Consider the following 17,511-nt stretch of genomic DNA (forward strand, 5'->3'; position numbering starts at 1 on the left):
TTTCTCGATGGCGCCCGCGCCGCGGGGCGTGGCATCAGGCTGTGACGAGCCAAGCGAGAGGTCAGCCTTTGGAGGCGACGCGGCGCAGGAACGCACGCCGCTCACGGCGCCTCTCTGGCCGTCTTACAAGCTCACACGCCGACTCTTGACTTGAGAGATCAGTCCATCCAGCTGGTTGCCATGGAAACAGGCTTCATGAGCGCCCTCAAACAATGTATTGACATGTCGTGTTCCCTACTGAGGAAGTGGTTAGGCGTGTTCTTAAAGCCGGCTCGCGGTACACCAGTGAAGTTGTCACCTTGTGTAAATGGTAAATAAAAAGAGAATACAACTAATCCTTTTCAACTTATATTCCATTGAATAGACTGCAAAGACAAGATAGTTCATGTTCACACTGAGAAACTTTGTTCTTTTTGGCAAATAATCATGAACTTAGAATTGAATGGCAGCAACACATTGCAAAAAAGTTGTCAGAGGGGCATTTTTACCAGTGTGTTACATGGCCTTTCCTTTTAACAACACTCAGTAAAGGTTTGGGAACTGAGGAGACACATTTTTGAAGTGGAATTATTTCCCATTCTTGCTTGATGTACAGCTTAAGTTGTTCAACAGTCTCCCTTCTCAAATTTAAGCCTTCACACATTTTCAATGTCTGGACTACAGGCAGGCCAGTCTAGTACCCGCACTCTTTTACTATGACTTGGCATCGTCTTGCTGAAATAAGCAGGGGCGTCCATGATAACGTCGCTTGGATGGCAACATATGTTGCTCCAAAAGCTGTATGTACCTTTCAGCATTAATGGTGCCTTCACAGATGTGTAAGTTACCCATGTCTTGGCCACTAATACACCCCCATACCATCACACATGCTGCCTTTTACACTTTCACCCTAGAACAATCCGGATGGTTCTTCTCTTCTTTGACGTCCACAGTTTCCAAAAACAATTTGAAATGTGGACTCGTCAGACCACAGAACACTTTTCCACTTTGCATCAGTCCATCTTAGATGAGCTCGGGCCCAGCAAAGCCGGCGGCGTTTCTGGGTGTTGTTGATAAATGGCTTTGAATTTGCATAGTAGAGTTTTAACTTGCACTTACAGATGTGGCGACCGACTGTAGTTACCGACAGTGGTTTTCTGAAGTGTTCCTGAGCCCATGTGGTGATATCCTTCACACACTGATGTCGCTTTTTGATGCAGTACCACCTGAGGGGTCGAAAGTCACGGGCATTGCGGCTTACGTGCAGTGATTTCTCCAGATTCTCTGAACCTTTTGATGATATTACGGAGCGTGGATGGGGAAATGCCTAAATTCCTTGCAATAGCTGGTTGATAAATGTTGTTCTTAAACAATTTGCTCAGGCATTTGTTGACAAAGTGGTGACCCTCGCCCCCGTCCTTGTCTGTGAACGACTGAGCATTTCATGGAAGCTGCTTTTATACCCAATCATGGCACCCACCTGTTCCCAATGAGCCTGTTCACCTGTGGGATGTTCCAAATAAGTCTTTGACGAGCATTCCTCAACTCTCTCACTCTTTTTTGCCACTTGTGCCAGCTTTTTTTAAACTAATTCCAAATGAGCTAATATTTGTAAAAAAAAAAAAAGTTTCTCAGTGTGAACATGAAATATCTTGTCTTTGCAGTCTATTCAATGGAATATAAGTTGAAAATGATTTGTTGTATTCTCTTTTTATTTACCATTTACACAACGTGACAACTTCACTGCTTTTTGGGGTTTTGTATTCTGGTGTGGTATCACATGCCGCACCGAGATCTTAAATGGGAGATACGTATAGAACCGTGGTCACGGTGGCTCACCGCTCCGTCTCCTTGCTGAACTGTCCCTTGCCCACGTCGTTGACGGCGCACAGCCGGAACTGGTAGGAGCGTGCCGGGATCAGGCCGTTGACCGTCACCGCCGCCGACTCGGGTTCGATGTTGGCCAGGAGGATGGCCCAGGGAGCGTCTGCAAAAAAATAAATAAGAGTAAGGTTAAAAAAAAAAAAAAAAACATAAAATGATGTGGTAAGTAAATAGTTTTTTTTCATAATATGTTCCATAAATCTGAAGTGAAATAGGGTAAGTCTGCATTCTTCTCCCCCGGACACGCCTACTCTCTTGCCATTGGTCAGAGGTCAAACATTATTTTAAAGTGGAATATTTGATGTGAGCCTTGAATACTTCACCACAACATTGATTTGGATTCATTATTATTATTAGGGATGGCCGATAATGGCTTTTTGCCGATATCCGATATTCCGATATTGTCCAACTCTTTAATTACCGATATCAACCGATACCGATATATACATTCGTGGAATTAACACATTATTATTAGAGATGTCCGATAATATCGGCCTGCCGATATTATCAGCCGATATATGCGTTAAAATGTAATATCGGAAATTATCGGTATCGTTTTTTTTATTATCGGTATTGTTTTTTTTTTAATTAAATCCACATAAAAAACACAAGATACACTTACAATTATTGCACCAACCCAAAAAACCTCCCTCCCCCATTTACACTCATTCACACAAAAGGGTTGTTTCTTTCTGTTATTAATATTCTGGTTCCTACATTATATATCAATATATATCAATACAGTCTGCAAGGGATACAGTCCGTAAGCACACATGATTGTGCGTGCTGCTGGTCCACTAATAGTACTAACCTTTAACATTTAATTTTACTAATTTTCATTCATTACTAGTTTCTATGTAACTGTTTTTATATTGTTGTACTTTCTTTTTTATTCAAGAAAATGTTTTTAATTTATTTATCTTATTTTACTAATTTTTTTAAAAAGTACCTTATCTTCACCATACCTGGTTGTCCAAATTAGGCATAATAATGTGTTAATTCCACGACTGCATATATCGGTTGATATCAGTATCGGTTGATATCGGTATCGGTTGATATCGGTATCGGTAATTAAAGAGTTGGACAATATCGGAATATCGGATTTCGGCAAAAAGCCATTATCGGACATCCCTAATTATTATGCCTAATTTGGACAACCAGGCATGGTGAAGATAAGGTCCTTTTTAAGAAATAAAATAAGATAAATAAATTAACAACATTTTCTTGAATAAAAAAGAAAGTACAACAATATAAAAACAGTTACATAGAAACTAGTAATGAATGAAAATGAGTAAAATTAACTGTTAAAGGTTAGTACTATTAGTGGAGCAGCAGCACGCACAATCATGTGTGCTTACGGACTGTATCCCTTGCAGACTGTATTGATATATATTGATATATAATGTAGGAAGCAGAATATTAATAACAGAAAGAAACAACCCTTTTGTGTGAATGAGTAGGGAGTTTTTTTGGGTTGGTGCATTAATTGTAAGTGTATCTTGTGTTTTTTATGTTGATTTAATTTTTTTTTTTAAACTTAACAAAAAAAACGATACTGATAATAAAATAACCGATACCGATAATTTACGATATCACATTTTAAAGCATTTTTTGGCCGATAATAACATCTCTAATTATTATTTTGTGAGTAAAAAAAAACAAAAAAAAAACACAGATTGCTTGGCGTCTTTGTGTTATAAGAGTTCCACCTATATGCTCTTTTATTACGCTTTTTAATGTTGTTGTTTTTATTGTATGAGTATGTGCTGCGAGCCGTTAAAAAAATGAGTAAAACCTCTTTTGCACAATCAGCCTTTTCGTATGAAGCGATAAAGGAATGGAACGACCTCACAACAAACTTCAAAAGTCTAACTGATGACTCTTCATTGACAATTGAACTTAAAAAGTGGCTTTGGAGGCGTGTGTGTGTGTGTGTGTGTGTGTGTGTGTGTGTGTGTGTGTGTGTGTGTGTGTGTGTGTGTGTGTGTGTGTGTGTGTGTGTGTGTGTGTGTGTGTGTGTGTTAAAATGTTTACAAATGATGACAGATGTGAATGAGAGCATGTATTGTCTATGTGTTATGATTAGAGATGTCCGATAATATCGGACTGCCGATATTATCGGACGGTAAATGCTTTAAAATGTAATATCGTAAATTATCGGTATCGGTTTCCAATAAGTAAAATGTATGACTTTTTAAAACGCCGCTGTATGGAGTGGTACACGGATTTAGGGAGAAGTACAGAACGCCAATAAACCTTAAAGGCACATAATATCTACGGCTTTTCACACACAAAAGTAAAGGCAAGGCATACTTGGTCAACAGCCATACAGGTCACACTGAGGGTAGCCGTATAAACAACTTTAACACTGTTACAAATATGCGCCACACTGTGAACCCACACCAAACAAGAATGACAAACACATTTCGGGAGAACATCCGCACCGTAACACAACATAAACACGACAGAACAAACAGCCAGAACCCCTTGCAGCACTAACTCTTCCGGGACGCTACAATATACACCCCCAATACCCCCTAGCCCCCCCACCTCAACCTCCTCATGCTCTCTCAGGGAGAGCACGTCCCAAATTCCAAGCTGCTGTTTTGAGGTATGTTAAAAAAAATTATGCACTTTGTGACTTCAATAATAATTAAAGCTGCAAGCAGCGTTGGTCGGGCCCGCATATTTGGCAGGTGCTAGTTGCTGAAGGATGTCAATCTATGAAATGTAGGTCTAGGTGAGACCTACATAGAGGTTTTTGTTTCATGTCTCTAAGACGTTCCTACCGGAAGTTACAAGCAGTTTTGTCTGTGTTTTCCTCCAAGGAGCATTTTTGTCTGTGTTTTATTCCTAGGGGGCGCTAGAGCGCAATTTTGAGTTTTGAAGGATGTCAGTGTATGAAATCTAGCTCTAAGTCAGACCTACATAGAGGTTTTTGTTTCATGTCTCTACGATATTCGTACTGGGAGTTAGAGGAAGTTGTGTCTGTGTTTTTTTTCCTAGGTGCTGCGGCACGGTGGTTCTTTTCTTTGAAGGCTCGTAAAATCAAAACCGTAGCACTTATCAAAACTCTTTGAGTATCCGTCAAACAGAAGGGTTCAATCTCTCTCCTGTAGCAGTTTGAAGCCGAAACGACAAACGCGCTCAGAGGAGATAATGTTTGATGTTTGGTGACCGCTTTTTACAAACATTTTGTTTTGAAAGGGGGATATCAAACTTCCTGTTGATTTTTGCTGAAGGATGTCAATCTATGAAATGTAGGTATAAGTGAGACCTACATAGAGGTTTGTGTTTCATGTCTCTAAGACGTTCCTACCGGAAGTTGCAAGCAGTGTTGTCTGTGTTTTCCTCCGAGGAGCAGTTTTGTCTGTGTTTTATTCCTAGGGGGCACTAGAACGCAATTTTGAGTTTTGGGGTTCGGATTTTTTATTAGATCGCAATTCCCGCCAGTCCGAAAGGTGTGTGAAAAGTTTGGTGAGTTTTGAAGTATTTTAAGGGGGTCAAATTACAGCTCAAAGAGGCAAAAATGAGTGTTTTTATGAAACCTTTGTTTTGAAGGGGTGATTGCCAACTTCCTGTTGATTTTTGCTGAAGGATGTCAGTGTATGAAATCTAGCTCTAAGTCAGACCTACATAGAGGTTTTTGTTTCATGTCTCTACGATATTCGTACTGGGAGTTAGAGGAAGTTGTGTCTGTGTTTTTTTCCCTAGGTGCTGCGGCACAGTGGTTCTTTTCTTTGAAGGCTCGTAAAATCAAAACCGTAGCACTTATCAAAACTCTTTGAGTATCCGTCAATCAGAAGGGTTTAATCTCTCTCCTGTAGTAGTTTGAAGCCGAAACGACCAACGCGCTCAGAGGAGATAATGTTTGATGTTTGGTGACCGCTTTTTACAAAAATGTTGTTTTGAAGGGGGGATATCAAACTTCCTGTTGATTTTTGCTGAAGGATGTCAATCTATGAAATATATGAGACCTACATAGAGGTTTTTGTTTCATGTCTCTACGATATTCGTACTGGGAGTTAGAGGAAGTTGAGTCTGTGTTTTTTTCCTAGGTGCTGCGGCACAGTGGTTCTTTTCTTTGAAGGCTCGTAAAATCAAAACCGTAGCACTTATCAAAACTCTTTGAGTATCCGTCAAACAGAAGGGTTCAATCTCTCTCCTGTAGCAGTTGGAAGCCGAAACGACAAACGCGCTCAGAGGAGATAATGTTTGATGTTTGGTGACCGCTTTCTACAAAAATTTTGATTTGAAGGGGGGATATCAAACTTCCTGTTGATTTTTGCTGAAGGATGTCAATCTATGAAATGTAGGTCTAAGTGAGACCTACATAGAGGTTTTTGTTTCATGTCTCTAAGACGTTCCTACCGGAAGTTACAAGCAGTTTTGTCTGTGTTTTCCTCCGAGGAGCAGTTTTGTCTGTGTTTTATTCCTAGGGGGCGCTAGAGCGCAATTTTGAGTTTTGGGGTTCGGTTTTTTTATTAGATCGCAATTTCCGCCAGTCCTGATGTGTGTGAAAAGTTTGGTGAGTTTTGAAGTATTTTAAGGGGGTCAAATTCACAGCTCAAAGAGGCAAAAATGAGTGTTTTTATGAAACTTTTGTTTTGAAGGGGTGATTGCCAACTTCCTGTTGATTTTTGCTGAAGGATGTCAGTGTATGAAATCTAGCTCTAAGTCAGACCTACATAGAGGTTTTTGTTTCATGTCTCTACGATATTCGTACTGGGAGTTAGAGGAAGTTGTGTCTGTGTTTTTTCCCCTAGGTGCTGCGGCACAGTGGTTCTTTTCTTTGAAGGCTCGTAAAATCAAAACCGTAGCACTTATCAAAACTCTTTGAGTATCCGTCAATCAGAAGGGTTCAATCTCTCTCCTGTAGTAGTTTGAAGCCGAAACGACAAACGCGCTCAGAGGATATCAATTAAATTTTGTGAGAAAATATTAACGACTTTATTGACACATATCAGTTCCAGTCGCTTCTTTTTGATACTTTTCTAAATAAAGGGGACCACAAAAAAATGGCATTATTGTCTGCATTTTAACAAAAAATATTGGACCTGTACAGTACCCGTCAGAATTATTGTATCTAAGTTATCACAAAACTTTGTGTTGCCATGAGTTCCCGGCGAGAGGACAAAAGCGTATCTTTGATCCTACCAAGCAAGAAGGCTTGTAAAACTCCACTGTGTAGGATGGGAAGCGACATGAAGGTGTCTGTTTCTTTGATGTATTGTAATCCACGGGAAGATTTTGTCTTGACCCGAGATCTACAAAGCGGAGAAGAAGCAGGGCCTGACCCCACCTCCAGGCACCTTTTCTTTGAACTGTTTTGTGACCAAAGACAGCGGCTGTTTACCACCCCCTTCCTTTAGAAACAGCTGTTGCCACGTAATCAGGGAAAGTCCAAATAAAAGAGGAGGCGTACAATCTTCCGTCAGGGCGTGGTGGGACACTGTGCAAGGGTACAGGTCTACGCGTTTCTCCTCAATTGAGCTAAATTTTATTATGTCTATGTTTAATTCCTTGCTTCTTGTCTTGTTTAATAGATGTCATCAGTGTTTGAACCTGACAGCACCGAATATGATTTATTAGTATCGCGGTACTACACTAGTACCGGTATACCGTAGAACCCTAACATAGACAATTATACACATGTTTTATATATATATACATAATGTATATTATTCACTGTTAAACTGCCATGTGGCCCTCAATGAAAGTAAGTTTCCTTTAAAGCAAACAATTTGACTGTGGTGACGACATGATGGAGGACTTGTTGAAACCCACACATATCCGTCACATCACGGGGAATATTCACGAGCTCTCCGCTGACTGACGGCTTTTAGAACGCGGAGAAACATCCAACACGCTTGATGTGGAACGCCACGTGTTTCTCACGCAGGACTTAAATAACCAGACTCCGCTAACGACGCTTGTTGATCTTAAATTCTTCTTCAACTTCCTGTTTGTCTCTTGTTGGGTGATGACACCAGACCCGCTTTTATAACATTCCACCTAATGGAGCGCCCACACCGAGAATCCACTCTCTGTATTTCTTTTTTATGGAGTATGACCGCAAAATGGTCCACCGCAGGGGGCCGGGAAAAGTTGCGAGTGCTAGCACGGTGGAACCTAAATAGAGAAGTTGGTATAGTGAATAGTGAAGCTGTATTTCAATTCACGATTAAAAAAAAATAAAAAGTTTCTTTAGCACAAAAATTATGAATAAAGTGGTGAAGCTGTATTTAAATTCACGATAAAAAAAAAAAAAGTTTCTTTAGCACAAAAATTATGAATAAAGGGGTGAAGCTGTATTTCAATTCACGATTTAAAAAAAATAAAAAGTTTATTTAGCACAAAAATTATGAATAAAGTGGTGAAGCTATATTTCAATTCGCGATTTTAAAAAAATCCTCCATACGAAACATAAACATGAATAATTGGTTCCAGCCTCGACAAAAGTCCATATCTTAGTGAAGCTGAACTCAGAAGTCCCCTTGGTGCCCTCACAAACGATCGTAAATCACACAAAAAATATTGTACATTGTACGTGAGGTCAAACCCCGGCCGAGTCATACCAAAGACTATAAAAATGGGAGCCATTACCTCCCTGCTTGACACTCAGCATCAAGGGTTGGAATTGGGGGTTAAATAACCACAAATGATTCCCAGGTGCGGCCATTGCTGCTGCTCACTGCTCCCCTCACCTCCCAGGGGGTGGTCAAGGGTGATGGGCCAAATGCAGAGAATAATTCTCGCCACACCTAGTGTGTGTGTGAGACAATCATTGGTACTTTATCTTTAACTTAACTTAGAAGTTCCCTTGGTGCCCTCACAATCGATCAGAAAATCACGAAAAAAATTGTGTAAATTGTTAGTTTTGTCTGATTGTACTTGAAGAAGGTGTTTTATTTTATTGAGGGGTGTCCCGATACAACTTTTTCACGTGTGATACAATACCGATATTGACATGACAACTACTGATACCAATACGATACTTTTGACTTATTTAGTGGTGTGTAATGTTAGAACGGTATCGATCAAGTTGGCGTGGATAACTTGATACTATTCATCTTGTTTTCTCACTCTTCTGAGTATCATTTGCAAGCATGCGTTCAACTGAGTTTGTCCTAGTTGTGTTGCCGTAGCCAGGAAGTAGTCGTTGCCATTAATTTGAGCGTGCCAGTCTCGTGGCTGTGGTCAACCTACTGTTCTCCGAGACCTCCACGATGTAGCGGATGAGCGGGCTGTTGCCGTCGAAGGCCTTGGCCCAGGTCAGGTCGATGGCGCGGCGCTCGGACGCGCTCAGCGCGGCCGCAGGATTCTCAGGAGCATGAGGCAGCTGCCTGAGGGGCCAGACAAGAGGCTTTCAGATCAAATCATTCACACACACCATCAACTCCTTAGCGTTTTGAATTGTAGCTGCAATGTTGACTCTAACAACACAAAGCTTCTATTATTGTTCAAAACATAATAATGAATCAAAATCAATAATGTTGAGAATTATTGAAGGCTTCAATGAGTTCACATCAAATATTGCACTTTGAAATACTTTTTGGGTAAATATTGCATATGTTGTGTTTCTGACATATGACAAAACTGTTTATTGTGATAAAAAAAGAGCGTAAAAAAACATTATTTAAAATAAATATCAAAAATGATAATTTACGAACAAATCTGAAGTGTTGAAGAAAAAAAAAAAAAGTAAGACTTATTTTAACACTTTTATGAATGAGACCCAAATAATTTTGATTTTAATGCAATTTTTTTTGTTTTTTAAACTGTCATTGGCCAAAAATAATAATGTATTAAAATCAATGTCGTTATGGATTACTTCACATCAAATATTGTATTTTGAAAAAAAAAAATGGGGGAAAATGTTGCATATGTTTGTGTGATTGTCATATATAAAAAACACAAGTTTTCTTTGACAAAGAACCAAGAAATAAAAAAATAAAATAAAAATATATCATTGACGGATGGATATGAAGTTGAGCGTTGAAAGTAAAACACTCTTTGTATCCTCAAGAGTTTTAGTGTAACTTTATATATATATATATATATATATATATATATATATATATATATATATATATATATATATATATATATATATATATATATATATATACATACACATATTTACATATATGTATATATAAATATATATCCGTATATTTATATAAACATATTTGTATACATAAATATATATACATATACACACATGTATATATAAATGTAAATATGTACAGTATATATACACGTATATATATTTATATTTACACATATATACATATATGTATATATAAATATATATATATACGTATATTTATATAAACATATATTCGTATACATAAATATAAATACTTATATATGTACATATATGTGTATACATACATATATACATATATGTACACACATATATGTGTAAATATGTATATATAAATATATATATATATATATGTACACATATATTTATACAAACATTTGTGCATATACATAAATATAAATACTTATACATATGCATACACATATTTACATATATGTATATAAATATATATACATATATTTATATAAACATATTTTTGTATACATATATATATACTTATATATACATACACACACATATATGTATATATATAAATGTACAAACACATATTAATTTCCATAAATATAAATACTTTTATATGTACATATATGTGTATACATACATATATACAAACATATATGTGTAAATATGTATATATGTACATATATATGTATATATAAATAAATAAAAATACATATACGTATATTTATATAAACATATGTCCGTATACAAAAATATAAATACTTATATATATACATGTGTGTATACATATATATATATATATACATGCATACATATTTATATATACATACAAACATATATATACATGCATATATATACAAACATATATGTATATATGTACATACAAATAATAAAATAGTCCCTACATGCTTTCATTCTTCAGTATGTGACCCTCAGTGTAAAAAGTTTGGACACCCCTGGCATGAACCAAAACAGTAGCTAGCATACATGCTAACTCCATCCACTAAACATGATCAGCTGTGGCTGTAGGCAAACTCCTCATGTGTGTTTTTTTATTAGCTACCACAAGATGGCAGCGCTGCATACTTCAATATTCATAACGCCACGTGTCAGTCTGATGAACGCCACAGATGGCGTGATGTCACTAGATGTGTGCGTGTGGGGGAGGGGAGGGGAGGCCCACCTGACTCGGAGGTAAGCGCTGCGGGAGTCGTTGCCGCCCACCGAGGTGACGCGGCAGGTGTAGGTGCCGATGTCGCCCGACCACGTCTGGGAGATGTGAAGGGTGCCGTCGCCGTCCTGCTGCAGGCGAGGGACGGCGTGCGCGTTGATGGCCGCGCCCTCTTTTTCCCACACGTACCTGCAACCACATCAGCTGTCACCACGTGTGTCAGGTTAATGGGCCGTGAAGGGAAGCGCTCTCATCGCGCCGCCGCCTGTCCAAAGCGGCGTCAGATGTGTGACGGGGGCGGATGAAGGCGCACTTTACAGGTGCGTGCCGTCAATCCGCTAAAGATGGAGGCGGAGCCGGCACAGGAACTCTCTTCTGTCACGTCCGCTTTGAAAAAAAGCGCCTCACCTGACATTGACGCTGGGATCGTGCGTGACCCCGCAGGTCAGCGCCGCCTTGGTGCCTTTGATCACGCTCTGGTCCTGCGGTGGCGTGGTGATCCGAGTGCGAGCTGAGGAGGAGGTGAGGGAACGTTCTCACAGGACGTGGCGTGATAGGAGGCGGCGGCACTTACCCCAGACCAGCAGGTCGGCGGACGCCTCGTCGATGCCGCGGGAGTTGCTGGCCATGCAGGTGTAGGTGCCGGCGTCAGAGATGTGTGAGGGTGAGATGAGCAGACTGCCAGACTCCAGCAGGGTGAAGCGAGGCAACTGCACCGAACCACTGGCCAGGACACGCTCACCTGGAGGAGGACATCTTACTGTCACACTGACACGTTCAAACAACTTCACATTGACAATATCATGCTTTACATGTTTCATCTTTATTTGATTTGATATATTTTTGTTATATTATTATTTGTTATCTTCTTTTTATTATAATTACTATTATTATTATTATCCATCTATCCATCCATTTTCTACCGCTTGTCTCTTTTGGGGTCGCGGGGGGTGCTGGAGCTTATCTCAGCTGCATTCGGGCGGAAGGCGGGGTACACCCTGGACAAGTTGCCACCTCATCCCAGGGCCAACACATATAGACTGACAACATTCACACTCACATTCACACAATTTAATTCTATTTGTATTATTATTATTATTATTATTATTTGTTATCTTCTTTTTATTATTATTACTATTATTTAATTGTATTATTATTATTAGTTGTATTATCATTAATATTAGTTATCTTCTTTTTGTTATTATTACTATTATTTAATTGTATTATTTATTATTATCATTATTATTCGTTATCTTCGTTTTATTATTATTACTATTATTCAATTTTATTATTTTTTATTATTATTATGTGTTATCTTCTTTTAATTATTATTTAATTGTATAATTATTATTATTATTAATATTATTATTTGTTATTTTATTTTTGTATTATTATTTAATTGTATTATTATTATAATTTTATTTTTTATTATTTGTTATCTTATTTTTTATTATTATTACTATTATTTAGTTGTCCATCCATCCATCCATTTTCTGCCGCTTGTCCCGTTCGGGGTCGCGGGGGTGCTGGAGCCTATCTCAGCTACAATCGGGTGGAAGGCGGGGTACACCCTGGACAAGTCGCCACCTCATCCCAGGGCCAACACATATAGAAAGACAACATTCACACTCACATTCACACAATTTAATTCTATTTGTATAATTATTATTATTATTATTTGTTATCTTCTTTTTATTAATATTACTATTATTTAATTTTATTATTATTATTATTATTTGTATTGTCATTAATATTAGTTATCTTATTTTTGTTATTATTACTATTATTCAATTGTATTATTTATTATTATCATTATATTCATTTTAGTATTATTATTATTATTCAATTGTATTATTTTTTATTATTATTATGTGGTATCTTCTTTTAATTATTATGTAATTGTATTATTATTAATTAATATGTGTTATTTTATTTTTTATTATTTGTTATCTTATTTGTATTGTTATTACTATTATTTAATTGTATTATTATTTATCATTTGTTATCTTATTTTTGTTATTATTACTATTATTTAATTGGAATTTTTTTAATTATTATTATTTGTTATCTTATTTTTATTATTATTACTATTATTTAATTGGAATATTATTTATTATTTGGTATCTTATTTTTTATTATTATTACTATTATTTAATTGGACATTTTTAATTATTATTGGTTATCTTATTTTTATTATTAGTAGTATTATTTCATTGTATAATTATTTATTATTTGTTATCTTATTTTTATTATTATTACCATTATTCAATTGGAATGGTATTATTATTATTTATTATCTTATTTTTATTATTATTAATATTATTTAATTGTATTCTTATTTATTATTTGTTATCGTATTTTTATTATTATCACTATTATTTAATTTGATTTTTTTGAAATTATTATTTATTATCTTATCTTTATTATTATTACTATTATTTAATTGTATTATTATTTATCTTATTTTATTATTATTACTATTACTTAATTAGATTTTTTACAATTATTATTATTTGTTATCTTATTTTTATTAGTAGTAGTATTATTTCATTGTATTATTTTTTTTATTTTTTATTATTAACATCATTTTTTATTAAATAAAAAAAAGAATAATACATTTTAATTACTTACAGTTTAAAGGGTGTTCAAAGTGTGGCCCCTAGATTATTTTTAAACGACCCGCAGTTCAATCGTTAGCATTCTACTATTAGCATGCAAGCTTTTTTTTTCAAATATTGCAACTTAGCTTCAATTATTTTGTTACTCAAGGAATGATACCTGTTAGCAAGCTAGCCTATTAGCATGCTAGCTTTTGTTTTAGCTAGTTTTGTAAGTGATATTTTGGTACTTGCTACATGCTAATGTTGGCATGTTGAACACATTTTTCAGTTACACACCTCAGAGTAATATCTATTGGTACTTGACACATGTCAAAGTTAGCATTTTAGCATGCTAACGTTTTGAGCTAATTTAGCAGGTATACACTTCTGGGTCATATATGTTGGTTTTTCACTGCTAACTGTAAGCATGCTATTGTTAGCCTGTTAGCATAGTACTATTACCATGCTAGCTTGTTTAGCTCATTTTGCTTATGTCTTTTGTTACTTGACACTATCTGGCCAGCATGCTAACTGTTAGCATTTGAAATCAACCAAATCTGTGGCGCTCAGTGGAAAAAAGTTCACCCCAAAAACACATTCGTCAAGTACAACCAGACAAAACTAACAAAATACAAGGATTTTTGTGATTTCTGATCGTTTGTGAGGGCACCAAGGGGAACAGTATCAGTATTATGAGATTGTCATGTCAATATTGGTATTGCATCATAAGTGAAAAAGTTGTATCGGGACACCCCTCAATAAAACAAAACACATTTGTCAAGTACAACCAGACAAAACTAACAAAATACAAGGATTTTTGTGATTTCTGATCATTTGTGAGGGCACCAAGGGGACTTCTGCGTTCAGATTCACTAAAATATGGACTATCAGTATCAGTAACATGCGATTGTCATGTCATTATTGGTATTGTATCATAAGTGGTAAAAGTTGTATCGGGATACCCCTCAATAAAATAAAACACATTTGTCAAGTACAACCAGACAAAACTAACAAAATACAAGGATGTTTGTGATTTATGATCGTTTGTGAGGGCACCAAGGGGACTTCTGAGTTCAGATTCACTAAAATATGGACTATCAGTATCAGTAACATCCGATTGTCATGTCAATATTGGTATTGTATCCATCCATTTTCTACCGCTTGTCCCTTTCGGGGTCGCGGGGGGTGCTGGAGCCTATCTCAGCTGCATTCGGGCGGAAGGCGGGGTACACCCTGGACAAGTCACCACCTCATCGCAGGGCTGGTATTGTATCATAAGTGGTAAAAGTTGTATCGGGACACCCCTCAATAAAACAAAACACATTCTTCAAGTACAACCAGACAAAACTAACAAAATACAAGGATTTGTGTGATTTCTGATTGTTTGTGAGGGCACCAAAGGGACTTCTAAGTTCAGATTCACTAAAATATGGACTTTTGTCATGTTTATATTGTTTCCTACGGAGGAATTTGCTTCACTATACCAACTTTTCTATTTTGGGGTCCCACTGTGCTCACACTCGCAACTTTTTCCGGCCCCCATTTCGCAGTCGTACTCATTAAAAAAGAAAATACAGAGAGTGGATTCTTGGTATGGAATGTTATAAAATGGACTACTTTTTTCCGCACAGTGTTGGACCGCATGATAACCGAGTCGGTGTACGAAAACTGGGGCAAAATTTGGACAAGTTTTTGTTGACGTTTGGAAAAGTTTTCAAAAACTGTTCATGTTTCTTTTTCAAGTGTTTTAGTGCAAGATGCTAACTTTTCTCCGCTGGGAATGGAGGCGAAAGCTCCTCATTGCAATGCAAACATGAACATCTCGGTGCAGGCTAAATCCTGGAATCCAATCAGGCTTTAGTCCGTAAGCCAGCCAATGTAATAGATGAAATGTGGTGACAGCACCTTTCTGCCAGGTGATAGCCGGTCTCGGAGCGCCGGAGGTCTCGCAGTGCAGGATGACTGACATGCCGTCAATCACGGTGCTGTCCGAGGGTCCCGCCGTGATGTTGGGAGCGATACCTGCGGGTGAAGAAGCAGTTCAAATTCCACTCATCCTGATTTCTAGTCGGCGCTCTGTGCGGATGATAGTCAGCATTATAGACATGTCCTAAGGGTACGCAGCATGGAGTGCTACTGCCTACTAGCGCTGATGAGACGTGGGGCCGCCATCTTGGAGTGGTGATCCGCTCCACTCAGTGCAATTCATTTGGCAGCAGCAATGAACGATCAACGAAACAATTATATTCTTTAACCCCTTTTTGCGACACACATCCTACAAAACCAATAGGGGTCTTGATGACGCAAAACAGTGGCAGTAAAATCATTTGACTTTTGGCTGTTTTGTTAAGCAAAATGAATAGGGTTCTAGTTTTGATACGAAACAATTTTTTTAACACCTTTTTTGCATCAAACATCCTACAAAATCAAAAGGGGTCTTGATGCTGCGGCAAAATAAAAACAATCATTTGACTTCACTACCTTTGGGACGGTATAGCTCGGTTGGTAGAGCGGCCGTGCCAGCAACTTGAGGGTTGCAGGTTCGATTCCCGCTTCCGCCATCCTAGTCACTGCCGTTGTGTCCTTGGGCAAGACACTTTACCCACCTGCTCCCAGTGCCACCCACACTGGTTTAAATGTAACTTAGATATTGGGTTTCACAATGTAAAGCGCTTTGAGTCACTTGAGAAAAAGCGCTATATAAATGTAATTCACTTCACTTCACTTCACTACCTAATTAATGCAAAATGCATAAGGTTCTTGTTTTGTTACAATACAATGATTGTTTGAAGTCCGTTTTGCATCCAACCTAATTCAAAACCATTAGGGGTCTTGATAACGCGGAACAGTGACAACAAAATCATTTGACTTTTGACTGTTTTGTTAAGCAAAATGAATAGGGTTCTTGTTTTGATACGAAACAATTATTTTTTTTAACACCTTTTTTGCATCAAACATCCTACAAAATCAATAGGGGTCTTGATGCCGCGGTAAAATAAAAACAATCCTTTGACTTCGCTACCTTATAAATGCAAAATGCATAGGGTTCTTGTTTTGATACAATATAATGATTGTCTGAACTCCGTTTTGCATTCAAAACCAATAGGGGTCTTGATGAGGTAAAACAGTGACAACAAAATAATTTGACTTTTGACTGTTTTGTTAAGCAAAATGAATAGGGTTCTAGTATTGATAAAAAAAAACGATTGTTTTTTTAACACCTTTTTTTGCATCAAACATCCTACAAAATCAATAGGTAAAATAAAAACGCGGCAAAATAAAAACAATCATTTGACTTCACTACCTTATTAATTCAAAATGCACAGGGTTCTTGTTTTGTTACAATATAATGATTGTTTGAACTCCGTTTTGCATCCAACCTCATTCAAAACCACTAGGGGTCTTGATGACGCAACAAAATCATTTGACTGTTTTGTTAAGCAAAATGAATAGGGTTCTTGCTTTGATAGGAAACAATTATTTTTTTAACACCTTTTTTGCATCAAACACCCTACAAAATCAATAGGGGTCTTAAAGCCGCGGTAAAATAAAAACAATCATTTGACTTCACTACCTTATTAATGCAAAATGCATAGGGTTCTTTAATATAATGATTGTTTGAACTCCGTTTTGCATCCAACCTCATTCAAAACCAATAGGGGTCTTGATGACGCAAAACAGTGACAACAAAATAATTTGACTTTTGACTGTTTTGTTAAGCAAAATGAATAGGGTTCTTGCTTTGATAGGAAACAATAATTTTTTTAACACCTTTTTTGCATCAAACACCCTACAAAATCAATAGG

At 37.0% G+C, this 17,511-nt stretch overlaps 1 protein-coding gene and 1 pseudogene across 3 annotated transcripts in view; one reads left to right on the forward strand and one right to left on the reverse strand.

Moving 5' to 3' along the window:
- LOC133656314 (protein sidekick-2-like) overlaps positions 1-17,511 on the forward strand; it is a 1,293,862-nt pseudogene that overhangs the window by 206,358 nt on the left and 1,069,993 nt on the right.
- LOC133656306 (protein sidekick-2-like) overlaps positions 1-17,511 on the reverse strand; it is a 225,159-nt gene that overhangs the window by 85,103 nt on the left and 122,545 nt on the right. For all 3 annotated transcript variants that reach the window (XM_062057330.1, XM_062057328.1, XM_062057329.1), the window contains exons 9-14: positions 15,611-15,727; positions 11,680-11,847; positions 11,514-11,616; positions 11,118-11,294; positions 9,073-9,209; positions 1,819-1,966 (exon numbers count right to left, since the gene is read on the reverse strand). In XM_062057330.1, the coding sequence (XP_061913314.1) occupies positions 1,819-1,966; positions 9,073-9,209; positions 11,118-11,294; positions 11,514-11,616; positions 11,680-11,847; positions 15,611-15,727 (850 nt within the window). The remainder of the gene's footprint in view (positions 1-1,818; positions 1,967-9,072; positions 9,210-11,117; positions 11,295-11,513; positions 11,617-11,679; positions 11,848-15,610; positions 15,728-17,511) is intronic.

This window comes from Entelurus aequoreus, linkage group LG08, assembly GCF_033978785.1.
Source record: "Entelurus aequoreus isolate RoL-2023_Sb linkage group LG08, RoL_Eaeq_v1.1, whole genome shotgun sequence".
Classification (NCBI taxonomy): Eukaryota; Metazoa; Chordata; class Actinopteri; order Syngnathiformes; family Syngnathidae; genus Entelurus; species Entelurus aequoreus.